General features: G+C 42.7%; 1 protein-coding gene across 2 annotated transcripts in view; it reads right to left on the bottom strand.

Annotated features, from left to right (window-relative positions):
* Window positions 1-1,348: 1,348 nt before the first annotated feature.
* Window positions 1,349-18,277, bottom strand: part of abl1 (c-abl oncogene 1, non-receptor tyrosine kinase) — a 41,445-nt gene continuing 24,516 nt past the window's right edge. For both annotated transcript variants that reach the window (XM_084045987.1, XM_084045988.1), the window contains exons 2-11: window positions 15,454-15,618; window positions 12,520-12,815; window positions 9,749-10,021; window positions 9,222-9,306; window positions 8,521-8,698; window positions 7,136-7,320; window positions 6,451-6,603; window positions 5,914-6,003; window positions 5,568-5,696; window positions 1,349-5,186 (exon numbers count right to left, since the gene is read on the bottom strand). In XM_084045987.1, coding sequence (XP_083902113.1) covers window positions 3,532-5,186; window positions 5,568-5,696; window positions 5,914-6,003; window positions 6,451-6,603; window positions 7,136-7,320; window positions 8,521-8,698; window positions 9,222-9,306; window positions 9,749-10,021; window positions 12,520-12,815; window positions 15,454-15,618 — 3,209 coding nt within the window. In that variant the 3' untranslated portion in view covers window positions 1,349-3,531. The remainder of the gene's footprint in view (window positions 5,187-5,567; window positions 5,697-5,913; window positions 6,004-6,450; window positions 6,604-7,135; window positions 7,321-8,520; window positions 8,699-9,221; window positions 9,307-9,748; window positions 10,022-12,519; window positions 12,816-15,453; window positions 15,619-18,277) is intronic.

Raw genomic sequence — 18,277 nt, 5'->3', positions numbered from 1 at the left:
GGACCTGAGCTGAATGAATGAAGGTCAGGGTGCATACCAAACACTGTGCAATAATTATAATAAATAGCACCCTTCTTAAATACACAGATATGTAACAGGGATAGACTCCTGTGTTCTTGGCTGTTGCTGACAATAAGCTCACTTGTAAAGTGCATGAGCCAAATGGCTTTAATTAATTTGGTGGAATGACCCACCACGTTCATGTAATGCCAATGTACGAAAGTTAGTGTGCTTGGTTAGCTCTGCTGGAAGAGCTCTTGACTTCAGACCACAAGGTCATGGGATTGAATCCCAGTACAGGATCTTCGGCATCTGAGCAATCAGGCTCCTACGGGTTTACTATCGTTTTTCGCCTTTATCATAAAGGTTGCTGGACAATATATAGAGGATGAAATGCATAATTTATTAAATAATATAAAGGTAATATCAAATACATTGTAGAATGTAGGCTTATCAGAAACAAAGAAAGGCACAATGTTGATGATCCGCGGATCCGGATCCAGATCTTCAAATAGTAAAATCAACAGGAAGTTGACATTTTTATTAAAAAAACAAACAGTACTGGGTTTGGTGATGTTCTATATTGCCTGAATCAGCTATGTTTGGGTTCATTTATGTGCTAAAAGAGTGACTTTGAGAGCTGTTTTACCGTACAATGTAAGTCAATGAGGAGCATATTTTTGAATTATCAATTTCTAATCAATGGAGCAATTATTTTTGATTTCTTGCCCACCTTTGGGGTTACATCATGGCAAGGTAACTACACAACCCAAACCTCTACCAAAGTGGTCTTACCCTTTAAGGGAGGAGAGCTGTGAGAAGCCACTTTAAGCATCTGCTTGTCATATATATGAATTGTATCCCCGCAATCTTACTAGCCCCACTCACAAACCCATTAAGGTAATTTTTCTGTCTTACGCCAAGGTTTTCATACCAACAAATAACAGCAAAGAAAATTACAGACTCTATGAAAGCCCTGTAGAACAAAATCAATAGGACTTATCAACCTGAAATTTAGCTAGCTTCGTTAAACATAAGCGCTGCTGACCTTTCTTGCATACCATTTCAGTATTGAAATAAAATTTCAGACGATTGTCAATAATGTAACCGAGATATGTATAAGTGGTTACCAAACCCACTGTCTGACCCATTTATGACACTACTCTGAGGAACTGGTGGAGGTCTTCTAATTCAATGCACGTTTTTAGTGTGTGACAATTAAGTTGTAGGAATGCTTCTTCACACCAGCAAACAAAGACATCTACAACTGGGACATGGCTGGCCTCACGATCACCAATAGTAAGAGTCATCAAAACAAAACAAAAAAGACACACACCAAAGGCTGTAATATATTTCAAGTAGCACAATTGCTTTGTATTTTATTGCAACAAAAATTGCACCAAGGCTAGAGTGAGGAACAAAGACGAAAAGAAATTATGTATTTACAAAAAAAAATGTAAAAAGAAAACAAAGGCACAACTTTCTACAAAATAAGTGAAAAGGCTCGGATGCAAAAGAGAAGTAGTGGCATGATTGGTAAGGGGGAAGAGATTAAAAAGACTAAGCATGAGCCAACATTGACAGTACCATGTTATGTTGAAATCAAGGCAACTTGTGGTCGACTTGTGTCCTCAGGCATCGCAGTCAGACAGGGCTGGGCACATGGGGCGTGGGGTACAGCACAAATACTGTTGAATAATATATTGTTCCCACAAGAGATACAGAAGTGTGTACAAGGAACATATACAGTGGAATTTTGATTTGCTTGTTTTTTTTTACAGTTTATAATGGTCAGCTTGGTTAAAATCTTGTAAGACAGCAAGTGACAGGTATCATCCACACAGTTACATTTAAGTCCAGTGTTTCCCCCAGGTTTTTTATTTTGTGTTTTCTTTTTTGCTGGGGTGTAAAAGACCTTTGAAACAGCATTTGAACCATCACACCAAAATCCCAATTGAGAGCAACACAAACTAAGCTCTCTCTAGAAGCCTGTTCAGTGGTAGGGGAAACACTGTGAATTCAGTCCGATTTCTCTCAACAGAACCAACAGTGAGAGAGAGAAAGTGTGTGTGTGTGTGTTAAGGCAAAGATGCTACTGATGGCTTTTGTGACTGGTGTGTGTACTGTAGATAATGTTGAATAAAAGTCATAAAAACAGGTAAGCACTCACTCTGAGGACAGCAGAAAAAACAACATTCAGATCCGTGGAGTCCCTGACACTGCACCCTGGTTCCCCCTCCAGTGTAGACTGGAGACAGTGGTGTTTGGTTTACAGATCAGATGATTCAGTCCAACAGAGACAGATTAACAAGGCTACCGTTAACCTAAGCCACATTGTTGCACTTCTTAACCACTTTCAACAGGCAACCCTATTTTGGGTATGTCATAGGTGAACACTTTTCAAAACATTTCCAAAATAGCAAAAATAGTAGATCTACAAACTCATAACGTTTCGTGGCGCGTTGTGAGCTTGTAGATCGGCTATTTTAGTGTGATACCAGAAGTATAAAGTAAGGGCGTAAGTGGTTAAGGTGGCAACTTTTCTTTTATAAAACCTAGTACTACAGATAGTGTTTAAGGCACTATTATTTATTGCCAACATGTGCTGAGAAGTAAAAAGTGTTCAATCCATCTAGTAGGCTTGCATCCATCATTCCTTTATGGCACATAATTGCAAATACTGCAATACACATTCATTCAGACTAAATACTGACACACAGGCACTCGTCTCCACAGGCACTCGTTACCATCATTCATATATATCACACAATCTGCAGAGGAGTCACAATGCATTGACAAGAAATAAATGGTACAAGCTACGGGCAAAGGTGATGTGGCTAGTGTGACATTAGGCTATGCACACATTGTGCGATTCCAGAAGCTCCCTAAATCTTACAGGTTGAAAGGCAAAGTATGAGATTAGATATTTTAATGTTAGAGCTAAAGGCATCCTCAAACATAGCGAGGTTTAGGGTTGTTTTTGCACATTGTCAATGGCAACAATGCCAAATGTAACACACTGACAGTAGAAATGAATGTGAAAGTGTTTTAACTAGTAGTGTCATCATAGAGGATAAACAACTAAAAACATAAGACATGATCATTTCAAAAAAATGATTGGTGAAAAGTCATGTTGATGCAGAATTGGCCCCAGGCCTCTCAGTAAGGCCACTAGACATCATGTCCATTCATAGTTAATGTTTTTATATTCAACTCAGTTTGAAAACGTCTGGAGAAAGATTCCTTTGATTCCACGCACAGTAACCACAGGCTTTAGAGAATGATTCCTTTGATTCCACGCACAGTAACCACAGGCTTTAGCGTTTTGAAGTGTACTACAAAGTGTAAATCTACAACACTCTGCTGTAACACTACCATGCTCTATCATGTACTCTCCAGCGACATCAGCATGGGCCATATTATAATCATAACAACCATGGTTCATGCAGTTACCCAGAGAGATGGATAGTAAGCATACAGTTCTGTATCAGTTCAAGTTTCCTCTCTTGTAAGGTCGAGGGGTCTGTGGTGCTACCTCTGAACAATGTCGCTGATCTCTTTGACAGAGCAAAGAAGTTTGCTGAAGTCCTGCTGGGCGCTGGCGCCCCCAGTGGCATTGGGGCAGATCTGCAACTCACGCAGGCTGCTCTCAAGCTTGTTGATGGCCTCACGGAAGGCAAACTTGTTCCTCATTTGCTGAATGGACTCCACATAGCTGATGCAGTATTTCGATAGGTTCTTGCCAGCCTCCAGTACAGCACTATGGCTGCCCGTCTGCTCAGAGTTGCGACCAATGGCGGCGCGAAGCAGCTCCGTGCCCTCTAGCACCATCTCCCGTGTCACAGCCGAGTTGGGCGTGCGCTCGGCTGGCTGGCGGGGCGCCGTTTTGCGGAGGGAACGTCGGGTATTCATGAGGGGGATGAAGGCAGTGGGGGAGGTCTGGTCGCCCGCTGAAGAGAGGGAGGAGAAGCCACCCATGCTCTGGCTGGAGGTGAAGGTGGACACTGAGGTGGAGGAGGCAGAGGTCTTTAATGGTTGAGGTTTGGAGCTTGAGCCCAGAGGCAGCTTCTTAGAGGCTTGGTCACAGGGAACAGTTGGGTGGTGAGGTTCAGTGGGAAGGACCTTGGCTTTGGTGTCTGAGGGAGAGGGCAACTCATGAGTGGGGCTACGGGAATTTTTGCCGGATTTGGCATTGGAGGGTGGGGGTGGAGGCGGGGCTGGCTTGGGCTTCTGGAACCTTCCTCTCTCCCTTGTAGACGAGGAGTCCGTGTTGTGTCTGTTTCGGCGAGCCCTGCACTCATCCGCGGCTGCACCCAGAGCTGCACCCAGACCAGGCTTAAGGAGCTCAGCCTGTAGAGCACTGGTTCTGGAGTTGTCCAGCATTTGGCCACCTGGTCTCCTGACCAGCTTGGGTGTTAAGGCTTGGGGACTGGAGCCTGGACTGGGTTCAGTGTCTTTAAACACTTCATCTGGTGTATCCTCTACCTTCTTAGGCAGACGTGGTGGGGGCGTGAGGGTTCCCAGTCTAGGGGTGTTCTCCCCTTTCTGCTCACTGGCCCGTTTACGTGGGAGTGCCGGCTTGCCCCCAAAGGTTCCCGAGTCAAAATGCCGCTGACCAAGGTCTCTGGGAAGGGTGACAGACTTCCACTCAGTGCCCTGTGAGCCAGGAGGCATGCTAGAGGCAGAGGAGGACCGTAGGAAACGCTTGGAGTTGGACACTAGCTCCTCCTCACTGGGCGGAGTGGTAGCCGTCTTAACCCCCTGACCAGGCGCTGCAGGCGCTCCTTTTTTCCTGGGAAAAAGTGGACCGGGGAAGGTGGGTGCCCCATTGGCGATGCCTCCTGCCCCATTGTTATTTGCACCAAGGAACTTTAAAGAGTTTAAAGAGTCATTTAATGCTACTGATGCACCATTGTTGAAGCCATCCATATCTCTGTGCTCCGGGGTTAAGCCCCTCCTCTCTAGGGTGCCATCCATCTCTCTGAAGGAAGAGCTACGCTTTGGTGGGGCCGGGGCGTTCTTCTTCTTCTTCTTAATGAGGTTGAGGAAGCTGCTGCCTCGGGTCTTGTCCTTATCTTGACCTTTAGGTAACAAGCGGTCGTCTTCACTCGGGCTGCTGTCGAGAAGAGGCCGCTCTTTCCTGGGTAGCATGGGTGACGATACAGCCCCCTCTGGCTCCACGGGGTCTTGAGGGTGCACATAAAATACATGGGAACAATCAATGAGTCAGTGACAGGAAAGAGTACATTTTTTTTAAACACACTGATTAACAAGAAATGAAAGAGACGCTACAATGATGCTACATGCCAGGTCTAAGCATACTGTAGGTCAATTTGTTTACTTTGCGTTGTGACCTTGACCGTATAATGGTATTTTGGGGCAAAGAAATGAATAGCGCAGGTTCTGAGACCCAACCCCCAAGTTTAATCTAAATCGGATTAGAACTGTCAGTTATCGCTGTGACATACACACACAGACGGGGTGTGGGTGACAATACACCCCTGAACCAGGGGTGTAAACATAGAAAACAGGTCTACTCTGGTCTGGTATATGTATGCAAGTCTCACCAGGACTGTCTCCGTCTCGGTTGTCCATGTTCCGGCGTCCAGGTCTGGTCTTGGTGGGAAGCTCTGGAGCCTGCTGGATAGGTCCCAGAAAAACCTTCTTCCCTTTCTTTCCAAGCTCTTTTTCCACCTCTGCATACAGACATAACAGCAAAAGTGAAACATTGCTACTTTCTGACAACATGGAGTGTGTGAGTTGAGCTGAGCAAAAAACAATGTCATAATGATACTTGTATTATATAGCAAATGTTTATCATAATGATACTTGTATTATATAGCAAATGTTTATCATCTCGGAGTGCTGGAGCTACAATATTGACTCCATACACGAAAGAAAGTAAGTACTGACCATCAGAGATACTGGACTCTTGAAACATGGTCTCAAAGGCCTGATGGGTCTCAGCAAAAGACGGACGCTCTGCAGGGTTCCACTTCCAACCTGGCGTGAACACCAAAACACCCCATCAGTCTGTACATCAATCCTCCAGCTGACGTTGAGAAGTATATAAGAACTATCTAATTGCAAATCTTTTTTTCTTAACCCATTGATACCTGGAACGCATCTGTGTCACTTTAGATGTCTTTGGCTATTCAAAAATAGCAGATATACAAGCTCATAGCGCGACACCGAGTGCCGCGCTACGAGCTTGTAGATCTGCTATTTTTGAAAAATCTTGAAAAAAAAATGTTTAAGATTTTTTTCCCAAAGCTTTTTTTAAAGAATCGCCTCTTAATGACATTGTTGTGGGTGAGCAGTAGCAGATAGATACTGAAAATAGAAACCTTCCCCTCTGTGAACCATCACTAGAGTTCTCTCCTACGGCATCTTATCTGTATCTTATCAATCAAGTGGATATAGAGATGATTTATGATTTCTTCAACTCACAGGCCCTCATGAGTTCATAGACCTTCTCAGGGCAGCCTTCTGGCCGGTCCATACGATAGTCTTTCTCCAGCAGCTCATAGACTTGGGACAGGTCGATGCCAGGGTAAGGAGACATGCCGTAGGTAGCAATCTCCCAAAGCAGCACACCAAACGCTGGAGGTGTCACAAAGACTTAGTTAGAGGTTTGACTTCACAAGTTTACACAATAATGAATGACGGTGACATTAACCAATTGTAATGGCACTGTAAAATGGATTTATGCAAATTTAAGAAAAACACCATGGCGGAGGGGCTTTTGTGCCATGTTTCCCAAGACATAATTCATACATCTTCTGCAGGAAGCAATATGAAAGTGACTCCCTGCTGACAAAGACAAACTAGGCATAGAATACTTAGGTCCAAAACCGATACTTTTCTGAAATTGGAACAAAGAACCTGTGTTCTAATGGATCCAATGTAGTCATTAGTCACATGCTCTTGTTCATACATTTCATTGGTTATATATTTATAAAACACACAGATTTATGTTTGCATTACACTGTCACACGACAAAGTATAAATAGGGCAATCGTTTATGAAGAAAACATAAAAGGTGGAAATACAAGGTCTCTGGCAGACGGCGACGATATATACATTAACGTTTGTACATGATGGCTGCTATATAAGTGAGATTCAGCATGCTCACCCCAGACATCTGACTTAATAGAGAACTTGTTATAGGCCAGACTTTCTGGAGCAGTCCATTTGATGGGGAACTTGGCTCCAGCGTGGGCCGTGTAGGTGTCTCCAGTCATCAGTCTGCTCAGACCAAAGTCAGCTACCTTCACCAGGTGGTTCTCCCCTACCAGACAATTGCGAGCAGCCAAGTCCCTGGAGCAGAGATGACATACAGCAGAATACAGTTATTTAACCCATTAAGGCCTGAGGCGATTCTTAAAAAAAATCTAAATCCTAACAGGATTTTTTTTTTTGGAAAAAAAATCTAAACATTTTTTTTTTCAAGATCTTTCAAAAATAGCAGATCTACAAGCTCATATCGAGGCACTCGGTGCCGCGATATGAGCTTGTATATCTGCTATTTTTGAATAGCCAAAGAAAGGACATAATGTGCAATTCAGATTTATTTTTGTCATGATCCACCATGTTTTCATGGGACACATTAATAATTATGTTTCGAGGTTATGCCAGTTTAAATAGACAATATAGTTATAATAAAATAAAGTTCAATGGGTGTGTGTATGGTGTAGCATCAATAATCAATAGTGTTTTATCACAACATCCATCGTAGAGTTAGCATTCCACTCGTGTTGTGTGTAGAGCAGAGTAATGGGCCGAGTCTCGACAGGCTTGACAATTTGGACGAAGATTGGCAAATATAAAAAGACATAAATCATCATTGCCTCTAGAGAGGACCTCATTAAACATGCCAGAACAAACACTAGCTATCTTGCAACACAGCCTCTTGACTATGATACATTTCAGTATGTCTGTGACAAAAGATGGCTTTCTGTCTGTGAGCTGTGAGAAAAGGAGCTGGACAGAATGGAGAGAAAGAGGGAGTATGGAAGGAGGGACAGGTAAAGAGAAGAACGGCATGGCTACAATGTGGATCTCGGATTTCATGTGGCCAGCCTGTGAAATCAGCCTGTGAAGTCATTTATGACATCAGTCGACTATGACACATCTTGGACAAGGTTTCAGCCCGATCAGAGCTGACCATTGACTTCCATTATAAAATGAATGAAAGTTACATGCATACAAAAGAAAAATGAGTGGAGGAACTGCGGACAGTGTGTTTAAAGTTTGGCATGATTGGTCCCGCGGTTTGTGAGATTAGCCACACACACACACACACACACACACACACACACACATACAGTTAAGTGTCTGAACAGGAGGCCAGGGCCTCAACAGCTACAGCATCAATCTTTGGGAAGTAAGATCACTTGTGTAGCATATCATTAATAAAGTGGCGATTAAGTATAAAATAAGGCCTTGGAACCCCCCAAAAAACAATGCTTTTTGAACATGGGCCAAAGTAAAGTCAGAGACTGCTGTAGTTCCGCATACCTGTGAATGAAGTTCTTCCTCTCCAAGTATTCCATGGCAGAGGAGATCTGCGTTGCCATGTAGAGAAGCACCACTGCGTTGACTTCCTCTCTGTTGCACTCCCTCAGGTAGTCGAGCAGGTTGCCATGCGTCATGAATTCTGTGATGATGTAGAACGGTGGCTCTCGCGTGCACACCCCTAGCACAAAAAACACACAAACACACACACACACACACACACACACACACACACACACCGCTAGGGTCACACTTTGTAGTCTCTCGAGACAGACTGCTGGGGCTCACACAATTTTCAAATGATTCCGCCCAACAATGTGTACATCGGAGAGTGCCGAAATGCAAAGAAAATAAAGCAGAAGTGTGTCCCCCACCACTTCCGTTTCGCATTTGCAGTCACGTAAATAAAGCTTACAGTAAATCAAACTAGTCAAAGCCCATCTACCTTATGGCTTAGCAGAAATGTAAATGCAAACACATATTTTTAAAGATATCTTAAAATACATGATCATGAACACAGCGTCATAATTGGTCAGCCCACCCTTCCGGTCTGAACGGCGAAGAGTTGTCTGCCTTGAGAGACTACTGGTAGGCATACCGTAATGATCACCTTTATTGATGAAATACACCCATGCATAGATTTCAGTGCTGATAAAGGCATTTCGAGGGAGTAAGTCATGTGATGGACAGGGTGGCCAACATACCCAGTAGCTGAACCAGGTTAGGGTGTTTAATCTCTTTCATGACAGCAGCCTCTTTGAGAAACTCCTCCACTTCCATCGTGTCCTCCTTAACAGAATGAAAGAAGAGCACAGAGTCAACTGCAGTCCAAGTGTCTCCCACAAGATAAGTTGCCAGCAGTTGCTTCGCTGCACCATCAGGTGGCGGTATAATGAACACCACACAGCCAAGCAAGATTAAACTGTACAGGTATAGGCTCCCACACACACACACACACACATATATATATATATATATAAGCATCTGCGTCATTTTAGATTTAAGCTATATAATATACTATATAGCAACATACGTTTTTCAGAAACCTGGCATTTTTTGAATCAGCCTCAGGTCAAAACTGGCAAGGGTTGCAACTAAATGATTCTATTCATATCCTATAAAAAAATATACCAAAAATAGCAGATCTACAAAACATGCTTCTCGATTATTTTGATTAATCGAAAAAGTAATCACTTAGAAGATAATCGACAGTTGCTGCTCTACTCCATACCTTAAGTGTCTTGACAGCCACTGTTAGACTGTACTTCTTCCAGACGCCCTCGTAAACTTCCCCGTACTGGCCCCCTCCCAGCTTGTGCTTCATGGTGATGTCGGTGCGCTCCATCTCCCATTTGTCGTAGTTGGGCGACACGCCATAGATGGTGGGCTTATTGCGCTTAGGAGCTGGATAGTGTAGAGTGGTGATGAGTCCATCGGCCACCGTGGAGTGGTGATGCACCAGCTCTGCCAGCGTGTTGAAACGGCTCTCTGATGACACATACAGCTGGAGGAAATATACATGACCTTTGATGAGTCCATGTCTTATTAGAAATGTCACACGTTTTAATAACTGATTTGACAAGCACAGCAGATTACCCTCCGTTTGACTCTTGACTATAAATAGCCAGGAGATGTCTATGAATATCTAACTTTAATAGCTAATTACAATGACCTTAAGTCAGCTCATCTACACTTGCCAAGTTTGAGTTTGTGTCTGTAGTCAAAGTTCACATATGAAAATAGCATTCATTCAAGTTTGTGAATTAGAACTAAACAATGCAGACACCGTATACGCAACAGTGTGAGTGTGATGTCAATCTCTCAAATCTAGAGATTTTTCAAAAGGGTTAAAACTGCAATCCGTAACTTTCATGTCCTACCCGGGATTTGAACCTGGGTGCAGAATCTACATGTCTCAAAAGAAGAGCAGGGAGACCAACTCCAACCACAGTTGTGTTTAATCTATATTGTTTTAACATACTCTACCATACAGATTGGTTCAAGGACCCCATAACTCTGAGGGCGTGAAAATGGAACCAAATGGACCAATAGGGGTCCATTTGGCTTCCTTTGTACAGAGTTAAAGACCTGCAAGGGTCCATTTGGAACCCTCTCAAGGACCCCTGAGGGTCCCTGGACCCCACTTTGAGAACCACTGATTATCATTATTATTCACACATAATAGTTATGGATTGCAGCTTTAAGAATTCAAAAATTACTTTTAGATTATTTCTAATACGGATCATCACAGATCCCTCACAAGGCAGAATGAGCATGAGAAAGGCATTTGTCAGGCCGTTTGTTGCATGGGGGGATATTGGTCAGGACTGACTGGACAGTCTTTTCCATTGTCCAGGTCTTACATAACACCCTCAATTACTCATTCTCCACTCTGCTCCATGCATAGACTACTCCACAGTTCACACTGAACACATACAGGTCATTTTGTCACTCATGAAAGGGCTCTTAAGCAGTACAGAAAGAGTTACTTTGGCTGTAAGGGGAGAAAAAAATCTTAAAAGGATTTTATTGATCTATCATAATCCAAAACTCTTATGCTAGCTAACCCTCATGGACACTTTAGCCACTTAAGCCCTATATGCTACTAAACTATAAACTACAAAAATAGCATATCTACAAGCTCAGAACGAGCCATGATGCGACTTGGGTTTTTTGATCTGCCATTTTCAAAATGTTCATGATTTTTGGAATGTTTTTGAACATTTTTGCTTATAATGAGGCCCATTCTGCTCCTGTTGGTTTTATTGACAAGGGGCTTGAGTAATAACAGTTATGTTATTGTTAATCACCCAGTCAGTGTGGTAGTGAGTTGGGGAGGTTCATGGGTGAGAACTGGAAGTGCTGAACACAGAGGTAGTACTGACTGAAAAAGTCAGACATACCAGACTTCTGACAATGGAAATCTGTAGGCATCAGTACTGTAATACACTGTGAGGTCTGTGTCATCATACGTCGCTGCGTGATGTATGTGTGTGTGTGTGTGTGTGTGTGTGTGTGTGTGTGTGTGTGTGTGTGTTTGTGTGTCTGTCTGTCTCTTCAGGCATGTGTCAGCATTACGCTGAGCAAGGCCGGTGGGCTGAAACGTCCGTTGTATGAGCTGCTGCTGGGGGGATAAGGTGTACTAAAGTGAGTGCTGGTATTCCTTTCTATGAAATGTGTCAGCATTAACCACTTTTAACATGGCTTCCCTATTGAGGGCATGGCATTACAGGTGAAACGTTTCCTAAATGTAAATCTTTCCCCACAATTGAATTTTCTTATTTTTCCAAAATGTTAAAAAAAGTATATAGGCTGAAGTGGTCAAGTGTGCGTGTGTCGCCCGTCTTTCTGTGTGTGTCTGTGTTTTCATGCATACGTGTCTGTGTAGATGGCCTGAGTCAATATCAGTGTCAGCGTCGGGGCTCGCCTTCTGGTCTGGCCTTGTGTCTACTGGCCATTATGTGCAGGATAGTAGTGGTTAGCGGCATTCCTGTCATGCCTGTCGTTCCTTAAGCCATCTCACGTCTCTACAGTACAGATACAGCAATGACACAGCCAGGTCGGCAGCTCTAAGCAGACAGTGACATGGCCTGGCCTGGTGAGGGGAGGGGGGGGGGGGGGGGGGGTCAACTTTATTGGATTTCTTTGTGCGTCTTACGTCGTACCACCATCTGTAAATTAGACGTTATGCAGTCTGTGTGTAGTTGTATTTATGAAAGTGCAAGCTCGAGTCAGGGATGTTATTGTAACTTTTGGGGACTTTGTAGCACTCTAACCAAATCCAGACCTGTGCTTCAATTTGTTAAAGGAAAAAAAAAAGCTTTTTCCACAGAGGGGGTAAAGTAGTGTTAGTTTAGGTGGTGGAGAACTCTGCTATAGGCATCTGTCTGTTAGTTCTGGAAAAGGCTTAAAAAGGTTCACGTTGGACCCCACGTTGAGAACCGGTGGTGTAGACAATTGCACTTCCACACCATCTGTGACTCTCCTGGCACCTACGCCTACCTTGCTATCAGAAGCCGTGTTAATTCTGTAGTGGTAGACCCTCCCCTCATAGCGAAGGGAGATGGATCTCTGGCCGGGGCTGCTCTCACTCTCGCGGACCAGGAAGCTTCCGTTGATGCCGGAGCTGAGCAGATACTCGGCTGCGTTGCGCGACACAGGTCCATGGTACCAACTGTGCTTTTCTAGGCTGTTGACAGGGGTGATGTAGTTGGAGGGCACCCAACCCTGGCCATTCTTGGTCTGTGCCTCACACCATTCACCGTTGTGGTTGTATCCCAGCACACGTAGCTTCTCTCCTGGTTGGGAATACGATGGGACAAAGCATTAGACTGATAATAGGGCAGTGAGAATGTGGTTTACAGTGATTTTAGAATAGCTAAGGGGCCGGACTAAAACCTCAACGGCGTTTTAGAGTCACTGTAAACCATGGCCTCGCAGGGCTAATTGCTTTTATAAAACAGTTACCACATATAGTATGGTAACGGATACATCATAGATATAATTATTCTTTTATTTTATTTATTCATTACAATTTCTCTACCAGAATAATTTCTACAAGAAAGTAGTCCCTGACTGCCTGCACAAACAAGGAAGTTGCTATGCACATGAATGGAAGGTCCCGAAAGGCGAATATTGTAAAGACGCGGTTGGCACAGTAATAATGCGGTCACAGGTGTGTAGTTGTAGAGCATTTTCCAACGGCTTCAGCCAGTCATAATCAAGGACCGGAAATATCCTTTAGTATAACCACCTCATCACACTGGTTGAGTGTTATTTCTAGCTGCTAGGACCTAGACAAAGTATTTCTACAACTAGTAGTGAGAAGCATCCAAATACTTTGTTTTGATGAGGTGGAAATAAAATTGCCACTGTAAAGGAATCTAACCACATGAACCCTAGCATCCCTATTCTGGGGGCGAACGTTCTGCTAAAATAGAAGATCGACAAGCTCACAAAGTATCGCATTGCAACATGTTGTGACCTTGCAGATCAGCTAATTTCAGTGAAGAAATTCGGAGCAGAGGGAAGAAAAAGGAGGGGGCCTAGTATAGACCCCAGGGGACTCCGGTCAACAAAGTATATAGGGTTTAAGTGGTTATGGCCAAAGCGCTCAGTGTGTTTTTTAAGTCAGACATTGCAGGAATCCACTGTATCTAATGTCATGTTTACTCAGATTGGGGACGCTGGCTGGGGCTTTTGTTTTCCACTGGTCATGGTGTCAGCTAGGCCCACTGACATCACTGCTTGTGTGTGAGGTTGGTTTAGATTGGATACGACACCCTGGCACCACATCAGCGGTAATAAGTAATAGGTATAGTCGTGTTTGAAATATACTGACATACCGTAAAATAAACAAATTATCAGCTAGTACTAATTAATAAATATCTGTGAACAGGTATTATAGTACTTACTAAAATGTAATGTAACTGATATTGCATTTCGGCATATTGTAAATTTAATGGCAAAATAATTATGAATTGTAATCATGATCCAGTCTTATATTGTAATAATCGCTAGGTCCGCAGTAATCGCACAGGAATTGTTTTTTTTTAAATACATAATTGCTTTGAAGAGTGCATTTCCTTGCTTATTCCAGAGTATGTGTGCTCTCCTTCCTTCCTCTGTTTGTCTGTGTGCTCCCTCTGCAGTGTTGTTTTCCAGTTGCTTCAGTGGAAAGAACTCATGTGTGAGCCCATAGTCAGGAAGTGAGAGTCACAGAGGCAGTGATAAACGGGGGATGCGACAGGACGGAAAGCAAATATGTGGATTTCCAATCAGGCTCGTCATGCTTATAAACACCTGCAACAAATCCCATCTCAGCCGAAGGCTAGCACCAGACCGATGCTAATCCCCATTTTAGAGTCTTAGACCACTGATTACCGTTTTGAAAAAACAATAATGTTTTGAAGAAGATTTTTTTGGGGGAAAAATCTTGATCTATTTGAAAATCTTAGATTTGATTACAATTTCAAAACATTTAACTTGTACACAAATAAAAATAAACAAATTACTTGATGGATAAAAAAACGAAAAGATTGAACAAGTAAATATAGAATACCCATAAAGTGAACTTATTTGATTCAACAAATAAAGCCCTATTGAATTTTTTTCCAAAATATCCGATCGAGGAGATGCGTGCAGACAAGACAAATTGGCATTGAACAATGCAAAACCATATTTTAACTCTGCCAACATTGGTACTGTATGTCTTCACCTCTTCGGACACCAGAGAAATCTTGTTAGTAAATGCAAACATCATTACATCTACAACTTAGAGCATCATAACAAGTCGTCCCAACTGTTACTATAATTTGCAATGGCTTTCATCTTGCCCTTTCTGAGCAAAGACAATCTAGGCCTACATAAACTATAACTTATATGCTGCTGCTGAAACCAAACTAGGGATGGGCGTTTGGGCATAGTTTTGTAAACATGTACACTTGGGAGTGGTAGCGGTTAAACGCGGTAAATCGTAACATGTTATATTTATACAAATTAACATTACAGTGCATATCATGACCAACTGACATCAGCACTTGACTGCAGCAAACGAAGCCAACCACCTCATTACAGACAGAGCGCCTACAAGGTGAACAGAATCCAAATAAAGCTTAAACAGTCATCGTCTTTCTGGAAATGTTTTCCACTGCCTTGTGATTTCCTAGATGTCTCATTATCAGCTGTGGTTTCAGATCAAAGCCTTTCGTTCATTTGAAAAGACAAGCCATTAAAACCCAAAGTGAAAAGTACTGGTGGAGAGCATCCAAATAAAGTTAAAACAGTCACCTGTCTTTCTGGAAATGTTTTCCACTGCCTAGCGAGGATGTTTTTTTGTTTTACATCTGCCCTTCAAGTAGTTTTTTTTTGTTTTACATCTGCCCTTCACATTTGTCAGTAAAGTCTAGTCAAAACACATATCCTTAAAGGACAAACCTTTTGTGATGCTGAGGGTGTTGTCACCGCTGGCCACAAAGTCGTAGAGGGCAACAAAGAGGTTGGGGTCATTCTCACTGGGACCAGCCAACAGATTCTCTTTAGAGTTCCAGCGGGCTGCTTCTGTCAGACCTTGGGGTTCAAAGTCTGGTCTCTGGAGAGCTTCTGAAACATAAAGAGAGAAACAACACATCAGTATAACGGAGCAACATATACAGCACACTAAAATCTGCAAACACTGTGGACAATGGAGAAAAGCGAACAACATGAAGCATGGTTGATGGGATAAATGTGAAATGTGTGGATATATATTAGTGATATGCAACAGTCAGCAATTTGGTATGCTTTTATGTGACACATTGATATGCAGTATTGATTTTACCATTCCATATGGCATAGATGTTGCTAAACCAAATTGATTCAACAATAGCCTCCCCTAGGGTAATGTAGTCCTCATATTTACACCCCCCACACTGTCAACAACAATCAATGCTGCTTTACTTCAACTCGTCAGCACAGCGGCAGGGATCCCTCCTATCCGAGAAATGACTGACTCCAAACCTTTAATAAAAGGGCAATTTAATAACTGAGCATCCACCTGGCCATGCCCCCACGATGTCTGCTTTTCATTTCCTGCACTATCCCCTCGTTTCCAGTTCTACACTACAGTCACAATTATACCCTTATAAGAGAGTGACAAAACCCAACTCATTTTAACTGTAGGAACTAGGAAGGCTTTAAACAATCTCTGAAATCTTTGCAAGATTGCAAATTGATATGCATTATTAGGCCATGGACCCCCATTTGAAAATACCTTGTGCCAGGTACCCCATAAGAGAAGATTGTTGTTAGATCAGATTTAGTAGATCAGATTTTGCACAGAATTCTGTCTAAATGTAGGTGGGGAGATAACAGTGGAAAGAGTGAAACCTATGATCTGAATAGTCATTCATACATTCTGTCACTGGGCTAATTCTACTCTGTAAAATAATAGCGAAATTAAACTGTTCCTTATTTTGCTTACCCCCTGGAACCCCCTCAAGGACCCTACTTGGACAACCACTAACTTAGGAAAACAAAGGTCTGATCAGAAGCTCGATTGTGTGCCCTGCTCAGCTGTTGTCACACATGTAACTGGGGCACCTACATCTTCACCCCAACGGCTGGGGATTCCCACCCCCGTTGAGTAGGACATAAAAGCAAAATGGCTGCCATGTCAACATGGTTAATACGGTCAATACTAAACACTGACACCTCTACAGCTGTAACAACAAGCTAGAGAACAGGTTTTCAAAGGGTGTTGTATTCTGTTTGTAGAGGATGTTAAAGTAGAAAGGGATATCTGACTGAGGGTACAAAAAAGATTAGCACTTCATTAATTAACATTTAATTACACAAAAAAAAACTACGTCTTAAATGTTAACTGAGGATAAAGCACTCGTGTCATCTTGACTACAGCTCCAAAAACGCCAGCAAAACCACCACTGATTATACTGCTACCCTATAGGGTCGTTAATAGTTTAATATAATGACCGCTGAGACAAATGGGTAGGACAGAGAAATAGAATGAATAACAAGCGAGAGTGAAAAAAAGAGTCCTGCTTGCTAGGCTAGAGAAATACAGACTGATGGACAATTACGTGCAAGAGGCATCTGGTGACCTGCTGAGGTCTGGGGGTCTGGGACAATGAGCTGCTATCCATCTGTTTCACAACATTCATGAGCAATGTCAACCCTTACGCAACATGACACCTACAATGAGAGGACATCATTCCATGGCTTAACTTGAAGGCTTAGGATTTGTCAAATGAGGCATTTGGTGATAATGTCATTTTAGTGTTAAACTATCAGACCTATGGAGTAAAAATACCACTGCGCTATCATCCATGATCTATCATATCATCCACCACTCAAATTCTGTCTGACAAAATGCCTATGCCTATTGCCTACTGAATGTGTCCTGGGCAAGGTTATACGTCTTCTTTTTTCAGTTTAGTTTATTTTCAGATAGTTTCACAAATATGTTTGCCAGCTTCGGTTTAGTTTTTGCATAAAAAAAAGTTTTGATAAGTTCACAAAGTGTATGGTTTAATTTGTCATGGGCAAGTCCAGAATGTTTGACTGTACAACTGAGGGAATTCACACACAGTTTTGTGCGTGAATTCGCAAAGTCGGTCTGTTCAGTTCTGTCCGCTCTCTCTTAGCTATGTGCGCTGTGCGTTGAAAGGTCAGCGGCCAGAGGGGTCAAAATGTAATTTGTTTGAACTTTTGAGTGCAGTAGCAGACAGTGGCGATGCGCAGCGCTCACCACGACACCAGGGCTCAACGAGCCTGGCAAGCGGCCGGCAAGCCACTCTCAATCAATACCAACGGCACAGTCTCCCTATGCTCGTCCTGTGAAAGCCCTGTAAGTGATGAAGTGTGTTGCCTAAATGTAATCCGTACACAAATACACTTTCACATGCACAGATCCACTGTGGAAGCATACACTGCACCAACATGTAGAAGGTCTACTAGCAGCAACAGAACATGGTTTCTCCCATCTTGAAAAACAAAAGGTGCATATAATTATAACTTAATTTCCCATGTATTTGCCATCGTTCTGAAGGATGCGCAAGAAAATGATTAGCACAAACAACAACTGCATTTTAGACTGACTGAATAAATATTTCCGGGCTGAATAGTATCCGATGATGGACTTCATCTTGAAAAAAAAAGCATTTTGTATGCATGTGTGTTATGTATATGATTTACATTACTGAGGGGACTCTTATAAGAGTATAGGCTAAACCTCAGAAAAACAAATGAGTATTGTACAGTAGCA

The sequence above is a fragment of the Gymnoscopelus microlampas genome, assembly GCF_963454915.1.
Source record: "Gymnoscopelus microlampas genome assembly, chromosome: 21".
NCBI classification, from domain to species: domain Eukaryota; kingdom Metazoa; phylum Chordata; class Actinopteri; order Myctophiformes; family Myctophidae; genus Gymnoscopelus; species Gymnoscopelus microlampas.
The sequence above is the reverse complement of the archived record's forward strand: the minus strand, read 5'-3'. Positions and strand labels throughout refer to the sequence as shown.